Source organism: Aotus nancymaae, unplaced genomic scaffold (assembly GCF_030222135.1).
Source record: "Aotus nancymaae isolate 86718 unplaced genomic scaffold, 86718_ANA_hifiasm-v0.15.2.pri h1tg000017l, whole genome shotgun sequence".
Taxonomy (NCBI): domain Eukaryota; kingdom Metazoa; phylum Chordata; class Mammalia; order Primates; family Aotidae; genus Aotus; species Aotus nancymaae.
Window position 1 is genome coordinate 674,996 of NW_026988429.1, and position 24,231 is coordinate 699,226.

Below are 24,231 nucleotides of genomic sequence, written 5' to 3' on the forward strand. Positions count from 1 at the left end.
GCAGTATCTACTATAAAGCTACCAGGAAATATCTAGACAGATATATGTATGTAATGCAATATGCGAAATACAAGTATCTCTAAAGTTAGGCTAAAGGCGTACCAATTCTTTGGTATCTTTTTCAAACAATGTGTATTATTTTTTAATTTTTAAAAGTTCCAATTCTAGCCAGGCGCAGTGGCTCAGGCCTGTAATCCCAGCACTTTGGGAGGCCGAGGTAGGTGGATCACCTGAGGTCAGGAGTTTGAGACCAGCCTGGCCAACATGGGGAAACCCCGTCTGTACTAAAAATACAAAAATTAGCTGAGCGTGGGGTTGGGCACCTGTAATGCCAGGTATTTGGGAGGCTGAGGCAGGAGAATCGCTTGAACCCAGGAGGCAGCAGTTGCAGTGAGCTGAGATCGTGCCACTGCATTCCAGCCTGGGTGACAAAGCGAGACTCTGTCTCAAAAAATAAAAGTTCCAATTCTGACTAAGGTCCACAAAGCAACGGGCCACAGCCCTGAATGATATATCCTAACTACAGACTTAGGGAGGCCAGAAGCAGAAAGCGCAAATAAGCAGAAGGCCCAAAATAGGCCTTATTTGTTCTAGGTGGGCCCAAAAATGGGCCTGCCTATTTTTTATCTACACATGAAAAATATCTTATCTTCTGAATACTCTGGAAAGCCAGAATTTTCTTTCTGAAAGTAATAGTCCCAACTTTATTTTATTAAAGGGCTATTTTCATTTTCCTGCTGCCTATAAAAAGATATAAAAGATACCTTTTGGCCGCCGGGTGCAGTGGCTCATGCCTGTAATCCCAGTACTTGGGGAGGCCAAGGCGGGCCAATCATGAGGTCAGGAGTTCGAGACCAGCCTGACCAACATGGTGAAACCCTGTCTCTACTAAAAATACAAAAATAAGTTGGGTATGGTGACACGCACCTGTAATCCTAGCTACTTGGGAGGCTGAGGCAGGAGAATCACTTGAACCCAGGAAGTGGAGGTTGCAGTGAACCAACATTGTTCCACTGCACTCTAGCCTGGGTGACAGAGAGAGACTGTTTCAAAAAAAAAAAGATACCTTTTTATACTGCCGCACACATCAATAAACTACGTGGAAAAGAGAAGCTTGCCTGTAATTGGCTCTACATGTATAAATAAGACACACTGCTCTTTGTTGAAGTTCCCATTTTAAACAAGTCCAAGTCACAGGACACAGAAATCGACATGGTTCAACTTACCTGAACAAAGAAAATAAAGTGCTTAAAGGAGGTGTTGAGGTGGGCCTCCTCTTGCAGCTGCATCACAGAATCAAAGTGCTGGTGATAAATATGGGCATAAACCCTGAACAGGCGCTTTAGAATAGTCTTTGCCACAGACATAAAGTTTTTGGGAAACGGGACACCTGTAATTAATTATACATATATAACAATTAGTCTGTTATCTAATTTAACAGTAGAAAGTTGTTTGTGATAGGGTCTCACTTTGTCACCTAGGATGGAGTGAGGTGGTATAATCTCAGCTCACTGCAGCCTCAACTTCCTGGGCTCAAGCGATCCTCCCACCTCAGCCACCGCCTCATCCCCTCAAGTAACTTGAACTACAAGTGCATGCTATCACACCCAGCTAATTTTTTGTATTTTTTGTAGAGATGGGCTTTGCTATGTTGCCCAGGCTACTCTTGAACTCCTGAGCTCAAGCGATCTGCCTGCCTCAGCCTCCAAAAGTGCTGGGATTACAGGCATGAGCCACCGTGCCCAGCCTAACAGTAGAAAGTTTACACACTGCCATGAGCACCTGCAACATATAAACACACACATTCACAAATACACGCAAACCTACGTGTGTGTGTGTGTGTGTATTTTAGTTAGAGACAGAGTCTCACTGTCGCCAGGCTGAAGTGCAGTAGCGCAGTAGTGTGATCTCAGCTCACTGCAACCTCTGCCTCCCAGGTTCAAGTAATTCTCCTGCCTCAGCCTCCCAAGTAGCTGGGACTACCGGCACGTGCCACCGTGCCTGGCTAATTTTTTGTATTTTTCGTACAGATGGGGTTTTATCGTGTTAGCCAGGATGGTTTCAATCTCTTGACCTTGTGATCCACCTGCCTCGGCCTCGCAGAATGCAGGGATTACAGGCGTGAGCCACCACACCCAGCCTCTGTATATATTTCTTAAAGGAAATGAAAACCCAAACCCATGTCCTCACCAAGTACCACGTTTTTCTCACTGTCTTAGGCACAGGTATCAAATTATGTAAGATGCTGTTGAATCAAAGATCAAAAATCCACTAGTTTCAGGTTTTTTTTTTTTGGAGACAGTCTCACTCTGTCACCTAGGCTGGAGTTCAGTAGCACAATCATGGCTCATTGCAACCTCCACCTCCCGGAGTCAAGCAGTCCTTCCACCTCAGCCTCCCAAGTAACTGGGACTATAGGTGTGCACCACTACAGCTGGCTAAATTTTGTTTTTTTAGTAGAGACGGGATTTCATCATGTTGGCCAGGCTGGTCTTGAACTCCTAGCCTCAAGTGATCTGCCTGCCTCGGCCTCCCAAAGTGCTGGAATTTAGTTCTTTAATATTAGAGAGTTTCTTTCTGAAATTAAATGCAACAAGAGTAAGTATTTTGATTATAAATATTTTTACTTTTTATAATTTGTAACTCTAAAGAAATTACACTGGCTCAGCACAGTGGTTCATGCCTGTAATCCCAGTATGTTGAGAGGCCAAGGTAGGCAGATTGCCTGAGCTTATGAGTTCAAGATCAGCCTTAGCAACAAGGTAAAACCTCATCTCTTAGGAAAAAAAGAAGAAATTACATATATATGCACTCTCAATGAGGACTGGAAACTCTCCTAAGCAAAAGAAAAAGGTGGCTGGGCACAGTGGCTCATACCTGTAATCCCAGCACTTTGGGAAGCCAAGGCAGGCAGATCACAAGGTCAGGAGTTCGAGACCAGCCTGGCCAAAGAGACCAGTCTGGCCAACATGGTGAAACCCCATCTCCACTAAAAATACAAAAATTAGTTGGGGTGGTGGCAGGCACCTATAATTCCAGCTATTTGGGAGGCTGAGGCAGGAGAATTGCTTGAACCTGGGAGACAGAGGTTGCAGTGAGCTAAGATCACACCACTGTACTCCAGCCTGGAGGACAGAGAAAGACTCCGACTCAAAAAAAGAAAAAGGCTCACTTTATCTACATATGAAAAATATTTTATCTTCTGAATATTCTGAAAGTCAGACTTTTCTTTCTGAAACTAATAGTCCCAACCTTTTAATTTTATTAAAGGGCTATTTTCATTTTCCTGATGCCTAAAAAGGAAGTATGTTTCCTGAAAAGGTGGTGGAGGGGGGCTCCCCATTTTTCAAAGAAAAAAACACCTTCTTAGAAGGGGCCAGGCGCAGTGGCTCACACCTGTAATCTCTGCACTTTGGGAAGCCTAGGCAGGCGGATCATGAGATCAGGAGTTCGAGACCATCCTGGCCAACTGCCTCTACTAAAAATACAAAAATTAGCTGGGCATGGTGGTGCGCCGCTGTAGTCCCAGCTAATCAGGAGGCTGAGGCAGAAGAATTGCTTGAACCCGGGAGGTGGAGGTTGCAGTGCGCCGAGACTGCCCCCATGGGAATTCCTTAAACCTGGGAGGCGGAGGTTGCCATGAGCCACAATCATGCCACTGCACTCCAGCCTGGGCGACTGAACAAGACTACATCTAAAAAAAAAAAAGGAAAGAAAAGAAAACAGAGAGGAGAAAGACAATACAATTAGCACTGACTACAGTAAATAAACATATTAAGACATAAGAAAGAAAGCATCTGCTTCCAAAATAACCTACATTACTTGGCCTCAATGGCCTGTTCCATGATACTACTCTTGAAACATTCTTTTTACATTCATTCAGAAAACAAAGGCTTAAAACACTCTTTCCCTGCATTTTTTCCCAGCCAGTTCTCAATAATCTGAAACTTACTATATTTTGCTGATTTCTGTGGTTATTTGCCATCACCACCCCAGTCCTGGTTAACTTGACTTTTCAAACATTATCCTGGAGCTTATAGGCATGTTTTCCTGGGCAGGATCCTGTATTCATGTACTGAAAAAGCAGATTTCTGGCCAGGTGCAGTAGCTTATGCTTGTAATCTCAAGCTCTTTGGGAGACTGAAGCAGAAAGTCTACTTGGGTCCAGGAGTTTGAGACCATCCTAGGCAACATAGTGAGACCGCATGTCTACAAAAAATTTAAAAATTAGCTGGGCATGGTGGCACACATGCCTGTGGTCTCAGCTACTCAGGTGGCTGATGTAGGAGGACCACCTGAGCCTGGGAGTTGAGGCTACAGTGAGCTGTAACTGTACCACTGCACTCTACCCTGGGCAACAGAGTGAGACTCTATCTCAAAAAAAAAGCAGATTTCAAAATCAAATGTCTTTCCTATCAGAATATATAAATAGGCATCTTTCTAATAAAAGGAATATTAATAATTTGCATATATTAGTAAAAAATTGATAATAAACAGTTCTGTCTGAGACTAAATAACTAGCAAAAGTAAGATGTAGATAATAGCCTAATGGGAGGGGAGTGAGAGTGAGAGGTGGTGGATAAGAATGAATTATGTAAGAACGAGAAAGTGAGAAAAGAGCTAGACACAGTGGCTCACACCTGTTAATCCCAGCACTTTGGGAGGCAGAGGTGGGTGAATCACCTGAGGTCAGGAGTTCGAGACCAGCCTGGCCAACATGGTGAAACCCTGTCTCTACCAAAAACTACAAAACTAGCCAGGTGTGGTGGCAAGCCCCTGTAGTCCCAGCTACTTGGAGGTTGAGGCACGAAAATCACTTGAACCTGGAAAGTGGAGGTTGCAATGAGCCAAGACTGTGCCATTGCCCTCCAACCTGGGTGACAGAGACCCTGTCTCCAAAAAAAAGAAAAAGAAAAAAAAGTGAGAAAAGAGGATAAAATCAAAATAATTCTTTACCTTCCAAAGGGGAGACTTTAATGAATAAAGAAGTAATTTGTTTAAATCTAAACACTTTCCAAGCTGAATTTAACAGATATATTCAAGCATAGTCAATATAAAATAAAGATATGTGATAAAGGAAAAAGGTTTAACAGCAGAATGGAAAAACTGACCAACAGCAAACAGACCAAGTGTAACAACTTGGGGAAAAAACTTTTTCCTGAAAGAGCCTCTATACGACTGCAAAAAGGAATTCAAAAATATGTTGCTCATAAAATACCCTTAAGTTGAAAATAACAAGGATTGATCTCATCCATGAAAACTGATTCCAAACTCCTAATCAAAATATTAACAAATAAATACTCTTCCAGCGGAACTTTTTTAAAAAATGGATAAAGCGTTATGGTCATCAGCAACAGATACTGGTAAAGCATCTGATAAAACTCTATAACCATTCCTCATTAAAAAAAAAAAATTTGTGGCCGGGGACAGTGGCTCATGCCTGTAATCCCAGCACTTTGGGAGGCCGAGGCAGGCAGATCACGAGGTCAAGAGATCGAGACCATCCTGGCCAACATGGTGAAACCCCATCTCTATTAAAAAATACAAAAATTAGCTGGGCATGGTGGTGCGCGCCTGTGGTCCTAGCTACTCGGGAGGCTGAGGCAGGAGAATTGCTTGAACCCGGGAGGTGAAGGTTGCAGTGAGCTGAGATCACGCCACTGCACTCCAGCCTGGTGCCTGGAGACACAGAGAGACTCTGTCTCAAAAAAAAAAAAATTTTGTAATATAAATGGTGCATGTTTTTCATTAATATGATTTTTTTAAAAATCTATACACTTCTAGCCCAAAGCCAACATTTCTGCTTACTGCTGAAATGCTAGAAGTACTTGCATAATAGTAAGAAAGCAAGAAACGGATATTTGCCATCATCACCATTACTTGGCATTAGCTGGAAATAACACTGAGTGCAATCATTTAAGTGTAAAACAAGAATGTATTATCAGAAAGGAAGAGGCAAAATGAACACTATCTTCTATGACACGGTTGTATACTTTAAAAATTCAAGAGAACCAACCAAAAACTAACAGAAAAAGAGTCTAATGGTTAATTATAAAATTTAAATAAAATCTCCACAGCGAGTCTACCGGTGGCTCCCACCTGTAATCCCAACACTTTTGTGGGGCTGAGAAAGGAGGGTTGCTTGAGTCCAGGAGTTCGAGACTAGCCTGGGCAACAAAATGAGACCTCATCTCTATAAAAAGTAAAATTAGCCAAGTGTAGTGGTGCATGTCTATAGTCCCAGCTACTTGGGAGGCTACGGTAGGAGGATCCCTGGAGCCCAGGAAGTCAAGGCTCCACTGAGCTGTGATCACACCCCTGCACTCCAGCCTGGTCAACAGAGTGAGACACTGTCTCAAAAACAAATAAAGCCGGGCGCGGTGGCTCAAGCCTGTAATCCCAGCACTTTGGGAGGCCGAGGCGGGTGGATCACGAGGTCAAGAGATCAAGACCATCCTGGTCAACATGGTGAAACCCCGTCTCTACTAAAAATACAAAAAAAAAATTAGCTGGGCACGGTGGTGTGTGCCTGTAATCCCAGCTACTCAAGAGGCTGAGGCAGGAGAATTGCCTGAACCCAGGAGGCGGAGGTTGCGGTGAGCCGAGATCGCGCCATTGCACTCCAGCCTGGGTAACAAGAGCGAAACTCCGTCTAAAAAAAAAAAAAAAAAACAAATAAAAAATAAATTAAAAAATAAAAACAGCTTTCCTATATACCAAATAAGAAGCTGGAAACCAGATTATCAATAAAAGACATAAAATGCCTAGAATAAAATTAAGAAACTTGAACAACTGACATAAACTACAGAATTTTACAAGAGAAAATAAAGCCAAAGACATGAATAAATGGAAAATATCTTGTTCTTGGCTAGGAAGATTCAGTAAAGAGAAAAAGAATCCCTATCTATAAAAATTAAATATAGTCGGCCAGGTGTGGTGGCTTACACCTGTAACCCAACACTTTGGGAGGCGCCAAGGCAGGTGGATTACCTGAGGTCGGGAGTTTGAAACCAACCTGACCAACATGGAGAAACCCCATCTCTGCTAAAAATACAAAATTAGCCGGGTGTGGGGGCACATGCCTGTAATCCCAGCTACTCAAGAGGCTGAGTCAGGAGAATCACTTGATCCTGGGAAGCGGAAGTTGTGGTGAGCCAAGATCATGCCATTGCACTCCAGCCTGGACAATAAGAGTGAAACTCAGGCCTCCCCGCCCCAAAAAAATTAAATATAGTCATAATTAAAATCTAATTTTTTCTTTTTTACCTTGACAAAATGTTTCTAAGTTCTTTGGAAAAACAAATATCCCAGAATAGCTGTGAATATTCTGAAAAAGAAGAGCAAGGAAGGGAGACCATCCTTACAAGATGCTAACAGATGCATGCCCACAGTCACTAAAAGTGTGGAATTTCTACAGGAACAGATAAAGAGACTAAAACACAGAAAAGTATGTGGCAATTTGTTGTGTGCATAAGATAATCAGGGGAGAAAAGGCAAATGTGTTTAATAAATGGTATTGGGACAAACTGGCTAGTATTTCTATTTGGAAAAAAATTAATGTAGCATTCAGGGAAAAAAAAACCTTCCTGCCCAGGCCTGGTGGCTCACACCTGTAATCCCAGCACTTCGGGATGCCAAGGCAGGTAGATCACTTGAGGTTAGGAGTTCGTGACCAGCCTGGCAAACATGGTAAAACCTTGTCTCTAATAAAATACAAAAATTAGCCAATGCTGCAAGTGCTTGGATGTAAATAAAATATTGAAGAAAAAAAAAAATTAGCAGGGCGTGGTGACATGCACCTATAGTCCCAATTACTAGGGAGGCTAAGGCAGGAGAATCGCTTGAACCTGGGAGGTGGAGGTTGCAGTGAGCCAAGATCGCACTGTTGTACTACAACCTGGGCAACAGAATGAGACTCTGTCTCAAAAAAAGAAAACAAAACATGAAGAAGAAAAGAAAAAAACAAGATTTTTATAATCTTGAAGCAGGGAAAAGTTTTCTAATTGTTATATTAAAACCAAGTCACAAAAGATATAATAGCACAAAATAATAAGGTTGTATATAGCAAAAATACTCCATGAACAAAATGAGACAAAAGGTAACCCAGGGAAAAATATATACAACATGTATGACAAAGCGCTAATATCTTTTACAAAGAAATAGATGAAAGATATAAGCAGAAAACAATCAATAACACAAAAAAACGCTAAAATGCTCAATCTCATCAATACTTTTTTTTTTTTTTTTTTGAGACAGAGTCTCGCACCGTAGCCAGGCACCAGGCTGGAGTGCAGTGGCGCGATCTCGGCTCACTGCAACCTCTGCCTCCCAAATTCAAGCAATTCTCCTGCCTCAGCCCCCTGAGTAGCTGGGACTACAGGCTCATGCCACCACACCCAGCTAATTTTTTTATTTTTAGTAGAGACTGGGTTTCACCATGTTGGCCAGGATGGTCTCTATCTCTTGACCTTGTGATCCGCCCGCCTTGGCCTCCCAAAGTGCTGGGATTACAGGCGTGAGCCACCGTGCCCGGCCTCATCAGTATTTTTTAAATGTACAGAAATTTAACCAAATTAGAAAATATTAAAAAACGAGTAATGAGTATTCGTGAAGAAATATAGCCAAACACAAACATGGCTGGAGGAAGTGCACGTTGGTACAAACTTTTTGGAGGAGAATTTGGCAGTCTCTACTAGTAAAACAATGTTAAAAAGAGAATAAAGGCTGGACACACTGGCTCAAGCTTATAATCCCAGCACTGTGGGAAGCCAAGACAGGAGGATCACTTGAGGCCAGAGAGTTTGAGACCAGCCTGGACAACATAGTGAGACACCCCATCTCTATTCATATTAATAAAATAAAATTTTCAAAAAAGAGAGAATACTTCTACAATGTTAACTCACCAATCTTAGAAGGAAAAAGAGTTTCATCATCAAGCTGATCCTGAACCCAAGTCATCAAATAGTCAATGTATTTTGGTGCAGAACATTTGATTGGCTTTTTAATATTAGTACCATCTGCCCAATGATATTCATATCTGGAGAGAAAAAATGTTTAACTGATAAATTTTTCAAAAATATTAACAAATGTGCAAGTTGTAACTAAAACAGGTTCATTCACATTTTGTCAACAGAAGTTACAGCTAACTTTAATAAATCACCTAAAGTCTGCTGAAGATTACTGCGAGTTCCCAAGAGAATTATCCTGAAAGTGACAGTTATAACTGGAAGAAAAAAGGGAGATAATGTGGCAGGAGGAAATGCCAGGATAGATGTTTTATAAACAACACAGCCCTGGGAAACACGAAGAAACTACATTCTTGTCTGCTAAGGCGGATGGTTACTGAGGACTGGGTAAGGAGCCAATGAATCCACTACATTCTTCTGAGATTCTTGGCCATCAATTTATTATCATTGGTAGAGCCAAGATTATAAAACTCAGTTCTGTGGACCAGGTGTTAGAGATACACACAGGAATGCATACTTTCCCCCCTTACCTTTGCTGAGCTGGAAGGATTAATAAGTTATACAAAACATCACTGTGTAAGGCATTTGAGCCATAGGTAAGTTTAACTTTCCTGTTTAATTTCTTTTAAAGCTTGAGGTAGAAAACTTAACACAACATAAAATAAAAACATTTTTCCTAAAATAGTATAATAAAAATAGGACTATAAACTCATTAGAGATCTTTTTTCCTTTACGCTTGTGGCAAAGTCAGAAAAGACAATCATTTCTAAGAGGCAAACATCTTGATAACATCTATCATCACATAAAATCAGTCATTTATTATAAGAAAAAAAAACTGGAAGGAAACACAGCAAACATTAATCCTATCATATGATGGACTTAACATCATGAGTGACAGAGTTCCATCTTCTTCATTATTCTTGAAATTTATTAAAGTCCAAACATTTTTAAATCTAGCATCTTTAAGCCAGATAATTACTTCTAAAGTGTGCTGCTTTAGATACTAAATAAGCACAAGAAAAAAAATAATCATATATTAAAGGTCAACTAAAAACTCTTCCAAGAAATTCATTTAAAAACTAGAAAGGGGAAACATAAATGTTATTAATAAAATTGAAAAAATGTTTGCTATTCAAGACAAATATAACTCAAATTTCTGTTTACTTCTATAATAAAACATTCAGACTTGACTATGATGCAATATAAAAATGAAAACAGGGAGTACCCACATACCAAAGTATTTAACAGTAACTAATAGCTGGCCAGGCACAGTGGCTCACGCCTTTAATCCTAGCACTTTGGGGGGCCGAAGCAGGTGGATCACTTGAAGCCAGGAATTTGAGACCAGCCCTGGGCAATGTGGCGAAACTCCATCTCTACTAAAAATAAACAAATTAACTGGGAGTGGTGGCACACTCCTGCAATCCCAGCCACCTGGGAGGCTGAGGCATCAGAATCACTTGAACCTGGAAGGCAGAGGCTGCAGTGAACCAAGATCACACAACTGCACTCCAGCCCGGTGAAAGAGCAAGACTCTGTCTCAAAAAAATAAAATAAAATAAAATAAATTACAAAATAACTAAAAGCTTACAGGTGAGTAGTCAACAACCAATAAAACTGAATCACCTTCACACAAGCAAACAGATAACAAATCTTAATTATTTAATTTATATCAATCGGTGATAAAGTAAAAGCAATCCAAACACCTATATAATAGGCAGTATATGTACCTTGGACCTGCAGACATGACTGGACAGCTTGCTTCAGTGCAGAATTCTGTAATAGTTCCATATAACATGTTTATCTGGTTAAAGAAATCCACAGCTGCAGAGATAATAGAACTGTATTAAAATGTTTGTGTAAACACAAAATGTGAGTCGAAGTTGAAGGAAAAACAGACATTTAGGTTCTTGGCTGAACCCCTGAGACATTCAATAATCCAATGATATTGTAAATTTTAAGTTGTCACACATAAAAAAAGTTAACTTTTAGTATACTAAGCTTTTTTCCCAAGACAGTCTTACTCTGTTGCCCAGGCTAGAGTGCAGTGGTATAATCTCAGCTCACTGCAACCTCCACCTCCTAGGTTCAAGTGATTCTCCTGCCTCAGTCTCCCAAGTAGCTGGGATTACAGGCCCATGCCACCATGCCCGGGTAATTGTGGGTTTTTTTGTATTTTTAGTTGAGACAGGGTTTCACCATGTTGGCCAGGCTGATCTCGAACTCCTGACCTCGTGATCCACCGGCATATAACATCAGGAAAATAAGATACTGGAGATAATTCTAACTTGATGATGACTATTATATCATTTAAATATACAATATGGGCTGGGCGCAGTGGCTCACACCTGTAATCTCAGCACTTTGGGAGGCCCAAGTGGGCGGATCACCTGAGGGCAAGAGTTCAAAACCAGCCTGACCAACATGGAGAAACCCTGTCTCTACTAAAAATACAAAATTAGCCAGGCATGGTAGCACACCTGGCTAATTTCTGTATACTGCATATTGTAATTTTTGTATATTTTATGCAATATGATTACATCCAAGAGAATAAAAAATCCATAGTTTATCGGTTTGGACCAGACAATACCATTTGTGTTAGGAAAGAGACAAAATGTGTTGTGGAATATACTGTGAAGGAGAAGGTACACCAGTTGTATCCAGAGGCATTTCAAAAATCTAATTAATTATAAACATTTGTTTATGAGGTCTACAGCATATTGAGGACAAAATACCTCAGATAAAGTCCCTTGCTCTGGAGTCTCTAGCTAACAGAAGGGACAAAATTAAAAGAGATGAATAATACAAGTTATGGCCAGGCACAGTGGCTCATGCCTATAATCCCAGCACTTTCGGAGGCTGAGGTGGGAGGACTGGTTGAGCCCAGGAATTCAAGACCAGCCTGGGCAACAGAGCGAGACTCTATCTCTTAAGAAAAAAATTTTTTTAATTAGCCAGACATGGTGGCACACAGCTACAGTCCCAGCTATGTGGGAGGCTGAGGTGAGAGGACTGCTTGAGTCCAGAAGGTTGAGGCTGCCGTGAGCTGTGATGGCGCTACTGTACTCCAGCCTGGGTGACAGAGATAGATCCTGTCTCAAAATAGTAATAGCAATACTAGTACAAGATATAAGAAGACAGAATCCAAAGGCCAACAATAAATGCTAGAGAGTTCAGAGAAAAGGCAAAGTTACAAAGAGTTGGAGGTAGTCAGGGAGTACTTCCTCAAGGAGCTTCAGCTAGATCCGGAATAAAATGGAAGAGGAAGGGGGTGAGTAAATAAACTTTACTGAGTGAAGTATACTCTATGCAAAGAGAACCACATAAGCCTTAGAAGGTTTTAAAGAATATTTTAGGCTAGGTGCAGGGGCTCATGCCTATAATCTCAGCACTTTAAGAGGCCAGGATTTGAGACCAGTCTGGGCAACATAGCTAGACCCAGTCCCTATTGAAAATTTTTAAAAATTAGTTATGTATGGTGGCACACGCCTGTAGTCCCAACTACTCAGGAGGCTGAAGTGGAAGGATCCCTTGAGCCTGGGAGTTCGAGGTTGCAGTGAGCTGTGAGGGTACCACCACACTACAGCCTGGGCAACCCTGCCTCAAAAAAATTAATAAATAAAAAGTTTTAGTCTCCTGTCTAAAGAAGTACCTAAAAACAACTAGGGATTTTCCAAGTTTTTTAAAAAACAAATAGATTTTTTTAACGCTATCTTGTAAAAAGGAATTTTACACAAAACTCCCTTGCTTATATAAATCTTCTGCTAAGTCATGTTTCTAAGAAAGTTAACACTATTCACTCAAAACAAAAAGTATGCCCAGGTGGCAGTTGGTTTGGTCTAGAGCAGCTCTTTTCAAAATGTGGTCTAGGAATCCCCTATCTGAGGGAGGATCTGTAAAGTCAAACTATTTTAATTGCTCTTTTCACACTTATTCTCTCAAGAGGGCACAATGGTGTTTTCCGGAGGCTCCATGATGTGTGATATCACAACAGACTGAATATAACAGCAGATATAAGGATCCAGCTGTGGCCAGGCGAGGTGGCTCACGCCCGTAATCCCAGCACTTTGAGAGGCTGAGGTGGGTGGATCATAAGGTCAGGAGATCAAGACCATCCTTTCATCCATGGTGAAACCCTGTCTCTACTAAAAATACAAAAAAATAAGCTGGGCATGGTGGCACATGCCTGTAGTCCCCCAGCTACTCGGGAGGCTGAGGCAGGAGAACTGCTTGAACCCAGGAGGCAGAGATTGCAGTGAGCTGAGATCGCGCCACTGCACTACAGCCTGGGCGACAGTGCGAGACTCTGTCTTAAAAAAAAAAAAAAGAATCGAGCTATTAAGCTGGACAATAAATAAGATTTGCCGGCCGGGCGCGGTGGCTCACGCCTGTAATCCCAGCACTTTGGGAGGCTGAGGCGGGTGGATCACGAGGTCAAGAGATCGAGACCATCCTGGTCAACATGGTGAAACCCTGTCTCTACTAAAAATACAAAAAATTAGCTGGGCATGGTGGCACGTGCCTGTAATCCCAGCTACTCAGGAGGCTGAGGCAGGAGAATTGCCTGAACCCAGGAGGCAGAGGTTGCGGTGAGCCGAGATCGCACCATTGCATTCCAGCCTGGGTAACAAGAGTGAAACTCCGTCGCAAAAAAAAAAGAAAAAAAAAAAAGAGATCGAGACCATCCTGGCCAACATGGTGAAACCCTGTCTCTACTAAAAGTACAAAAAATTAGCTGGGCATGGTGGTGCATGCCTGTAGTTCCAGCTAATCGGGAGGCTGAGGCAGGAGAATTGCCTGAAACCGGAAAATGGAAGCTGCAGTGAGCCGGGATGGCGCCACTGCACTCCAGCCTGGCGATAGAGCGAGACTCTCAACAACAACAACAACAACAACAACAACAACAACAACAACAACAACGATTTGCAAAACTATAAAACAACGCCACACTTCTGGCTAAAATTTGTTTTGGAAAACAGTCATTTTTCATAAAAACATATTTATGTTAACAGGTAATAGGTTTATTATTGTTATTTTAAAATGAACTTGGGCTGGGTGCAGTGGCTCATACCTGTAATCCCAGCACTTTGGGAGGCTGAGGCAGGCAGATCACTTGAGGCCAGGAGTTCAAGACTGGCCTGGTCAACATGGCAAAACCCTGTCTCTACTAAAAATACAAAAATTAGCCAGGCATGGTAGCACATGCCTGTAATTCCAGCTACTCCAGAGGCTGAGGTGAAAGAATTGCTTGAACCCGGAGGCAGCTGCAGAGAGCCAAGATCGTGCCAATGCATTCCAACCTGGGCGATAGAGCGATACTGTCTCAAAAAATAAAAATGAAAAAAAAATATAACTTCTTTTCCGAGAAAACACCAAATGGCGGATGATGCAGGTGCAGTGGGGCAGAGAGGGCGGGAAGAGGGGGGCGGTCGGAGGCCCCCAGGCACCCTGGGATGAGGAACTGCAGTGGCTTCCGCAGAGGTTTCAGCAGTAGCATCCAGGGCTGGGGCCGAGGAGCTCGCAGAAGCAAGGCCGAGGATAGGGAGTGGATGCCCGTCACCAAGCTGGGCCACCTGGTCAAGGACATGAAGATCAAGTCCCTGGAGGAGATCTATCTCTTCTTCCTGCCCATAAAGTAATCTGAGTTCACTGACTTTTTCCTGGGGGCATCTCTCAAGGACAAGGTTTTGAAGATTATGCCGGTGCAGAAGCAGACCCACACCAGCCAGCGGACCAGGTTCAAGGCATTTGTTGTCATCAGGGACTACAAGGGCCAAGTCGGTCTGGGTGTTAAGGGGTCCAAGGAGATGGCCACTGCCATCCATGGGGCCATGATCCTGGCCAAGCTCTCCATTGTCCCTGTGCGCAGAGGCTACTGGGGGAACAAGATTGGCAAGCCCCACACCGTCCCTTGCAAGGTGACAGGCCACTGTGGCTCTGTGCTGGTGCATCTCATCCCCGCACCCAGGGGCACTGGCATCGTCTCGGCGCCTGTGCCCAAGAAACTGCTCATGATGACTGGTATCGATGATTGCTACATCTCAGCCAGGGGCTGCACTGCCACCCAGGGCAACTTCACCAAGGCTACCTTTGATGCCATCTTTAAGACTACAGCTACCTGACCCCCAACCTCTGGAAGGAGACTGTATTCACCAAGTCTCCCTATCAGCAGTTCATTGACCACCTCCTCAATACCCACACCAGAGTCTCTGTGCAGAGGACCTAGACTCCAGCTGTGGCTACAACATAGGGTTTTTGTTGTTGTTGTTGTTGAGATGAAGTCTTGTTCTGTTGCCCAGACTAGAGTGCAGTGGTATGATCTTGGCTCACTGCAACCTTTTGACTGCTGAGTTCAAGCAAATCTCCTGCGTCAGCCTCCTAAGTAGCTGGGATTACAGGTGCCCGTCACCATGCCCAGCTAATTTTTGTATTTTTAGTAGAGATGGTGTTTCGCCATGTTGGCTAGGCTGGTCTCAAACTCCTGACCTCAAGTGGTCTGCCCACTTCAGCCTCCCAAAGTGCTGGGATTACAGGAGTGAGCCACTGCGCCTGGCTTGTATTTTATTTTTGGAATTAATACAGAATGGTATATTTATGGGAATCAATAATTTTTTAAGAGGATGAGTAGATCCTGAGACCAAGAAAATTAAGAACTGCTGATCTATAGCAGTTAAGTCTCAAAAAAAACATTTAAGGCTAAAGAAGGTCAATAAATGCCTTCAGAATAACAGATGATAATCTGAATAAAGTTTTTTAAAAAGGGGTTTTTTCCTGAATAAATAATGCCTCACGTGGTTCAAATTTCAAAATATGTTAAAATATAGAGTGAAAAGTCTACAATCCAAACACTCCAATTCCTCTCAGACCTTCCACGTAAGTAACCACTTTATTAAATTTTGTCTCCAAAATTTCTTTACCCTTTCTTATAAAAAAGATAACACATTACATAGTTCTGCACCTTGTTCTTTTTTCTTAACAATATGAATATAGCTTTTGAATGAAAAAAAAAATAAAAAAAAATTTAAATGTTGCTACTGGAAAACTTAAAATTACATACGTAGTTCATATTATATTTCTATGGACAGCATTGATCAAGACAATGATTATCAATAGCTGGTTATTACCACATAAAAAGACAACAAGGGCCGGCGTGGTGGCTCATGCCTATAATCCCAGCACTTTGGGATGCCAAGGTGGGCAGATAACCTAAGGTTGGGAGTTTGAGAGCAGCCTGACAAACATGGAAAAAACCTGTCCCTACTAAAAATACAAAATTAGCCAGGCTTGGTGGTGCATGCCTGTAATCCCAGCTACTCGGGAGGCTGAGGCAGGAGAATTGCCTGAACCCAGGAGGCGGAGGTTGCGGTGAGCCGAGATCGCGCCATTGCACTCCAGCCTGGGTAACAAGAGCGAAACTCCGTCTCAAAAAAAAAAAAAAAAAAGTTTTAAACGTTCCTGGAACAGCTGAAATCCCTAATTTAAACTTTATCACCCAGAAATGATCTCATCTCAGAAATGAGAGACTCTCACATTCAAATCTCTAGCCTTACCATATTGTCCCATGTCATGCTCAAAGTGACTTTCAGCTCAGATCCCTCCATTTTCTCCCAATCTCTCAATTCCCTCTGACACTCTAAGTCACAACAATCAACTGACTGGCCATATGAACTGCAACTGACTTTTCTGGATATACAGGCTGATGACTACTGCTGGGAGTGGAAGAAAAACTGTATAGATGGATTCACTACAAAGTCACAGACCATGACATGCATAATCTTTTCATTTATCAATCTTTATTTGACCATACTCAGCTTTTCATACTATTCTCAGAAATTGCACAAAAGCACTCATCATTTCTTCTCAGATCCCTCTACTCAATCTTACCAGCTACCACCAAGTACTCTGAAAAGAACAACATAGTTTTGGATGTATTTGTACTTAATGTTTCTTTACAGATAATCTGTTATATTAAAACAGTTATATCTGTCAAAGAAAATTCATTAACCAAGAGATTTTAGCAAAACCTTTCTGTAAAACAGCAAAGTTGCATTTTAAAACTTACTGTTTACAGCAATCCATTCATTGAGATCCTCTCCCTCAGGCAACATAACAGCTTGTCTCAGATTCCCACTTCCTAGAGTTGCTTCTGCATGTTTTAGGAGTTCATACTGATGAGATCCTTCGGGGATATTCTTCTTTGGTTTGAATGTTTTAGAAGAGCGGCTGCTGCTGTAAGGTTAAAAGTGAAAGCATGTGAATTTTTAAGACTGGAAATACAACAGGTAGAACAACATAATTTTAGACATATAAAGTGATCTGTAAAAATAAAATAAAAAATACTATCTGGGCCAGGCACAGTGGCTCATGCCTGTAATTCCAGCATTTTGTGAGGCTGAGGCAGGAGGATCACCTGAGGTCAGGAGTTCAAGACCAGCCTGAACAACATGACGACACCCGTCTCTACTAAAAATACAAAAATTAGCTGAGCATGGTGGCACATGCCTGTAGTCTCAGCTACTTGGGGAACTGAGACAGGTGAATCGCTTGAACCCAGGAGGCAGAGGTTGCAGTGAGCTGAGATTGTGCCACCACACTCCAGCCTGGGAAACAGAGTGAGACTCTGTCTCAAAAAAAAAGAAACAAAAAAAGCATACGCTCTGAAAAATGCCAAGACAGGAAGATGATGATCACAATAAAATAATGCTTTCTTTCCTTGCACATAAAAGCAACATTAGCAGAATGAACGGTGGCGGGAGGTGAAATCCGGTTCTAACCGGTCCGGGGCTCCCAGCGCTATAAAAACTTTATAAACCCCCCGGAGCCCGAGCAGTGTGAAGAAGAGGCGAGAACGACCCCCGGACCGACCAAAGCCCACGCGCTGCTGCATCCCGCGCCCAGCGCCTACGTCCCGCCGCCGTCGCCACCATGCCCAAGAGAAAGGCTGAAGGGGATGCTAAAGGAGATAAAGCCAAGGTGAAGGACGAACCACAGAGAAGATCTGCGAGGTTGTCTGCTAAACCTGCTCCTCCAAAGCCAGAGCCCAAGCCTAAAAAGGCCCCTGCAAAGAAGGGAGAGAAGGTACCCAAAGGGAAAAAGGGAAAAGCTGATGCTGGCAAGGAAGGGAATAATCCTGCAGAAAATGGAGATGCCAAAACAGACCAGGCACAGAAAGCCGAAGGTGCTGGAGATGCCAAGTGAAGTGTGTGCATTTTTGATAACTGTGTACTTCTGGTGACTGTACAGTTTGAAATACTATTTTTTATCAAGTTTTATAAAAATGCAGAATTTTGTTTTACTTTTTTTTTTTTTTTTTTTAAGCTATGTTGTTAGCACACAGAACACTTCATTGTTGTTTTGGGGGAAGGGGCATATGTCACTAATAGAATGTCTCCAAAGCTAGATTGATGTGGGGAAATGCCTTTCCCTTCTAGTTTTGAGAGACTTCCTCTTGGCTACCAGGAGGAGGGATTCCCTGACTTTGACACACATGGCCACCTTGGCACACAAAAGCCTTGTGGTATGGAAAAACAAATTCGTTTTTATGTCCTCTTCTCCCTTTCCGTCTTTCAGCATAGACTTAACTCCCTTAAGCCCAGACATCTGTTGGGACCTGACCCCTAGTCATTTGTTACCAGTGTGTCAGGCAATCTGGACTTGCCAGTGATGCCACTGAGATGGCACCTGTCAAAAGAACAGTGATTCCATTTCTAGATTGTGGATCTTCAGATAAATTCTGCCATTTTCATTTCACTTCCTGAAAGTCAGGGTCGGCTCGTGAAAAGTTGTTAAACAACATGCTAAATGTGAAATGTCAACCCTCACTCTAAACTTTCCCTGTTCAGAGCATCAGATGAAGACTTCATTGGGTTTTATAGTGGCTTTCTGATTTTTGGTAGTCCATCAAAGAAGGGAGTTTGAAAGTTGTTGTATACTGTTAATGATTGTCTGCCCATGTCCTGCCTGAAATACCATGATTGTTTATGGAAAGTATCTTTAATAAAGCTGGATACAGTTTGGCTTGGAAAAAAAAAAAAAAAAAAGCAACATTAGCAGCACAATTTCACAAATAAGGCAATTTCACTATGCCCTCTGAAGAAGTCTGGTACAGAGAGGGTAGTTTAACCAAAGGAAAATCCTAGATTTAGTTCTTGATCTGACACTAACTGTGTCTTCTTGAGAAGCTGAACCTTTTTTTGGCCTCAATTTCCGTTTTTTTGTTTGAGATGTAGTCTTACTCTGTCACCCAGGCTGGAAGGTAGTGGTGTGATCTTGGCTCACTACAACCTTCACCTCCAGGATTCAAGCGATTCTCCTGCCTCAGCCTCCCAAGTAGCTGGGATTATAGGAGCCACCACCACGCCCAGCTAATTATTATTATTATTTTTTAAGTGGACATGGGATAGTGCCATGTTGACCAGGTTGGTCTTGAACTCCTGACCTCAAGTGATCCACCTGCCTCAGCCTCCCAAAATGCTGGAATTACAGGCATGAGTTGTCGTGCCTGGCCTCAATTTTCACCTATAGAAAATGGTGGTGCCAAGTGCAGTGAGTGGCTCACACCTGTAATCCCAGCAGTTTGAAAGACCACATTGGGATGACTGGTTGAGCCCAGGAGTTCGAGACTAGCCAGGACAACATAGCAAGGCCTCATGAGGGATGGGACAGATAGAAAGAAAATGGTGCAGGGAGGTTTAATTCAAAAATCCAGTTTTCTATATCAAAATATTTGGGATACCTTAATAGCAAATCACAGTAAAAGAAACGCTAACATCTTTAAGTTTATAACAGGGAAAATAAACGAGACAGCCACAATTTTGAGGAAAAAAACATTTTTATTCCTATCTGACACCATCCATAAAGTCTTCCTAACATGACACAAAACTCAGAAACCTCAAAGAAAAAATTGACAGATTTCAAATAGTATCAATTAAAACTTCCATAACAGAGCAAAAAGACAAGTAACCAAAAAAAAGTACTTGTAACATATATTACAAAGGATGAACTGGTAATAGAAGGCTTCTAACTCACTAAGAATATAAGGAATCCTTTGGAAAAATAGGCTAAGGAGATGAATAGGCAATTCAGTAAAAGTATGACAATCAATGAGCATGTAAAAAACTGTTCAATTAAAGTAAGATTTATTTTTTCCCTAATCTGCGTGTCAAAAGTTAAAATGATTACATTAAATGTGCACTAGGGCAGGGGCCTCTAACCCCAGGGCCACAGACTGGGCCCCACAGATGTGGGTGAGCAGTGAGCAAGCAGCAAAGCCTCACCTGTATTTACAGCCGCTCCCCATTGCTGGCATTACCACCTGAGCTCCACCTCCTGTCTCACAGGAGTGTGAACCCTATTGTGAACTGTGCATGCAAGGGATCTAAACTGTGTGTGTTTTATGAGAATCTAATGCCTGATGATCTGTCACTCTCTCCCATTACCCCCAGATGGGACTGTCTAGTTGCTCAGAGCTCCCACTGATTCTACATTATGGTGACTTGTGTAATTATTCATTATATATTACAATGTAATAGAAGTAAAGTGCACAATCAGTGTAATGCATTTGAATCATCCAGAAACCATCCCCCCAACCAGATCTGTGGAAAAACTGTCTTCCACGAAACTGGTCCCTGGTGCCAAAAATGTTGGAGACTGCTGGACGTGGGTACAGAGAAGCTAGTACTTTAATATACTATTGGTGAAAGTATAAAGTGTAACCTTTTGGGAGGGCAATATGGTAGTATCTATTAACACTGAAAAGATCCTCAAGCCACCCATTCTACTTCTAAATATCTTCTCTAGATATGGATAAGGATTTGTTTTCCAAAATTGTTTTTAATAGTGAAAAACCTCGAAGGAATCCTAAAGTTTATCAGTAAAGGATTAAAGAAACTGGGCCTGGCACGGTGGCTCACGCCTGTAATCCCAACATTTTGGGAGGCCGAGGTAGGCAGATCACGAGGTGAGGAGATTGAGACCATCCTGGCCAACAGGATGAAACCCTGTCTCTACTAAAAATACAAAAAAAAAAAATTTGCTGGGTGTGGTGGCACATGCCTGTAATCCCAGCTACTCTCGAGGCTGAGGCAGGAGAATCACTTGAACCTAGGAGGCGGAGGTTGCAGTGAGTCAAGAGCTTGCCACTGCACTCTAGTCTGGCAACAGAGCGAGACTCCGTCTCAAACAAAACAAAACAACAAACAAACAAACTATGGGTACATCCGTATCAGGGGATATTGTATAGAAATTAGGAAAACCAGATAGAGTACATGCATTTACAGAGAAAGATCTCAACACATGGTTCAACATATTACACAACCAAATGTAAGCAGGAGCCCATTTTGTAAATGCATAGAAAATATCAAAAACTAAACTCATCAAAACTGGTGATTACTTCTAGGAAGAGGAATGGAATAGACTATGGACTTTTACTTTACCTCAGTAATTTGGACTTTAAATAAGACTGAATAAGAAGTAAAAGAGAATTATGAAAACACTAAAAATCAAATGTGGAAAGTTTTTAACATGATAAAAAACTATATTGAACAGGGAAAAAAATATTTGCAAATCATAGATATGATAAGGACTTGTATCTAGAATGTATAAAGAACTCTTACTACTCAAAAACAAACAGCCCAATTTAAAAACGGGCAAAGGATCTGAATAGACTTTACTCCAAGGAATATATGCAAATGACCAATAAGCACACGAAAAAAATGCTCAACATCACCAGTCATTAGGGAAATGCAAATCAAAATCAGGAGATAACACTCCACATCCACTTAGGGTGACTATATTAAAAAAAGACAATTAACAAGTGCTATGGAGGGTGTGGGGAAACTGGACCACTCATACAGTGCTTATGGGAATGTAAAATGGTGCAGCACTTTCAAAGTTTGGCGGTTCCTCAAAAGGTTAAACATAGTTACCATGTAAACCACTCCTAGCAATTCCACTCCTAGGTATATACCCAAGAGATATGAACACATACATCCACACAAAAACCTGTCACATATGCTCACAGCTGCATTATTCATAATGGCCAAAAATCGGGAACAACTCAAGCGTCCATCAAGAAGGCCAAGTTTTAAAAAAAAGTCTCTGCCGGGTGCGGGGGGTGGATCACCTGAGATTAGGAGTTTGAGACCAGCCTCCAACATGGTGAAACCCCGAATCTACTAAAAATACAAAAATTAGCCGGGTGTGGTGGCCAGTGCCTGTAATCCCAGCTACTCGGGAGGCTGAGGCAGGAGAGTTGCTTGAACCCAGGAGGCAGAGGTTGCAGTGAGCCAAGACCATGCCATTGCACTCCAGCCTGTGTGACAGAGTGAAACTCCGTCTCAAAAGAAAAAGAAAAAGAAAAAAATCTCACATTAAGGTCCACAAAGCATCTATGCATTCACTAAATATCGACTCATAAGAAAAAAGTGGAGGAGGGGGGAATACTTCTATTAATATGGAAATAAATCTAAATCATACAGGCTTTTTGACAACGTCATCGTATTTTAGAGATCATTCTTTTACAAAAATAACCCAAAGGAGGGAAAATGAGACTCAGATAAACATAGTCTTAATAGTGCTATTTTATAATAGCAAATACTGGAAGGAACCCGTTTCTTACAATAAAGTGGGCAAACTCTGGTTATTAAAAAAAAAAAAAAAAACCACCATGTAGTGCTTTTTATATTGTACTTAAAAATGTCAAGCTTGTGGATTATATCCATAACTAAAAATGCATAATTATTCATTCAATCACAAAACCCACATTTAAGCAATATATAAGGTGGAGAGAGCCACCTGAGAATAAAAAATACTAGAATAAAAAATACTAGCATTGCTAGAGCAATGCTTCTCAAACTTTAATGTGCATAAGAATCATCCATTTACAAACTTTTTAATTTGAGCCTCGTTTGGGCTCAGGCATTATCTCTAAAATGAGATTCTAAGGTATGTGTATCAAGTTAACTGCTGTTGTGCACTAAAATGGTAATACTGTGTTTCTGTAATGGGACTAAGAATGAATTTTTTTTAATCTTAACTTTTCAAATTATAATAATACTGCAATGTACTATGTAAGAATACTCTACGGTGTATTACATTATGATTAAAAACACACGATTCCACCGAGGACAAGAGAAGTTAGTTAAAATCAAAGCCAGTAAGTAGGCAGAATCATAATTGGACAGATCTGACTCCAAGGCCCCCATCTTAACATCAACCTTCTCAAACCGCCGCACTGCACATTCTCCTGGGGCGGCATTTAACACCGACAATAATGAAACTGGACCTCTAACAGAGCGACGAGCTAAGGCGGCAGGGATCGTTTCTAGAGGCTCGAGACGAAAGAAACCGGGGGCCCACGGCTCCGCCCCCGGATCATCTCCCCGCCCTTGGGGGCGCTCAGGCGGAAAAGTTTGGAGGCGCGGCGGCCCCAGGGCCTTTCTACTCCCCAGCGTCTTTCTACTCCCCAGCGTTCTCGCTCCGTTCCCTTTACCTCGACCTTCATGTCTGTCCGCCTCTCCCAACATCTCAGCCTCCTGCGCGGGCCCCAACAGAGGCAAAACAAACGCCAGCTACCCCGCCCCGCCCCGGCCCCGGGGTCCAGCCCTCGCCTCAGGTCTGGGGAGGCCTGCCCCACGACCTCGGCCTGCAGCCCGGGCGCCCGCGACCCGGCCCCACTCACAAGAGGAAGCTCATCTCCGGTCCTCAGAGGGGAGGCAAGGGGCCGCTGGCCCCCGCCCAGATCAGGATTCGGAGCCGGCGAGAGGGAGCGGACCGTCCTTAGCTCACGGGCAGCGGAAGCCGGGCCGCCGCCGCTCGGAGCCGGAGTCCTCGCCGCTGCGAGCCCTTGCAAACCTCGACGCCCGCCTCGCCCGCCAACCCCACCTCACAGACCCGAAATGCGGAACCAGCAAAATCTCGCGAGCTAAGGCTTCGCTGCGCCAGGAAGGACTTGTCGCACCCCCTTTCGCTCCGCCTCTTCCTAGAATTCAGCAATCATCGCTCTCCAAGCCAGGACCTCCCTCCCCCGGAGGCGTGGCGAGGACCGCGGTCCTGCGGAAGGGACAGTGACTGGTCCTGCTCTTGGTCTATCTTGGTTCTGCTGGGTTTCGACCCCGCTCCCTAGGTTGTGCAGGGCCCTCTATAAGCGCTGTCTAGCCCTACAATTTTTTAAAATTTTAATTTAATTTTTACTTGAAATATATTCACATAGCATAAAATCTACCCTTTAAACATGTATCCTCTAGTAGTCTTTTTCGTTTCTTTT

The 24,231-nt window shown here is 42.5% G+C and overlaps 2 protein-coding genes and 1 pseudogene across 3 annotated transcripts in view; 2 read left to right on the forward strand and 1 right to left on the reverse strand.

Moving 5' to 3' along the window:
* The window catches only part of MOB1A (MOB kinase activator 1A), a 28,208-nt gene extending 4,404 nt beyond the window's left edge, over positions 1 to 23,804 (reverse strand). Inside the window, exons 1-5 of one of the 2 annotated variants that reach the window (XM_012452198.2) lie at positions 23,647 to 23,797; positions 17,029 to 17,195; positions 10,697 to 10,790; positions 8,904 to 9,037; positions 1,227 to 1,390 (exon numbers count right to left, since the gene is read on the reverse strand). In XM_012452198.2, the coding sequence (XP_012307621.1) occupies positions 1,227 to 1,390; positions 8,904 to 9,037; positions 10,697 to 10,790; positions 17,029 to 17,195; positions 23,647 to 23,660 (573 nt within the window). In that variant the 5' untranslated portion in view covers positions 23,661 to 23,797. Of the gene's footprint in view, positions 1 to 1,226; positions 1,391 to 8,903; positions 9,038 to 10,696; positions 10,791 to 17,028; positions 17,196 to 23,646 lie in introns of both variants that reach the window. The other variant, XM_021670955.2, reaches the window with a different exon arrangement.
* Positions 14,471 to 15,216, forward strand: LOC105717170 (small ribosomal subunit protein uS5-like; annotated as a pseudogene).
* On the forward strand, positions 17,723 to 19,006 carry LOC110568310 (non-histone chromosomal protein HMG-17). The gene has a single exon (XM_064377791.1). The coding sequence runs from the start codon at positions 17,892 to 17,894 to the stop codon at positions 18,162 to 18,164; it is 273 nt and encodes a 90-aa protein (XP_064233861.1). The 5' UTR covers positions 17,723 to 17,891; the 3' UTR covers positions 18,165 to 19,006.
* Positions 23,805 to 24,231: the final 427 nt, after the last annotated feature.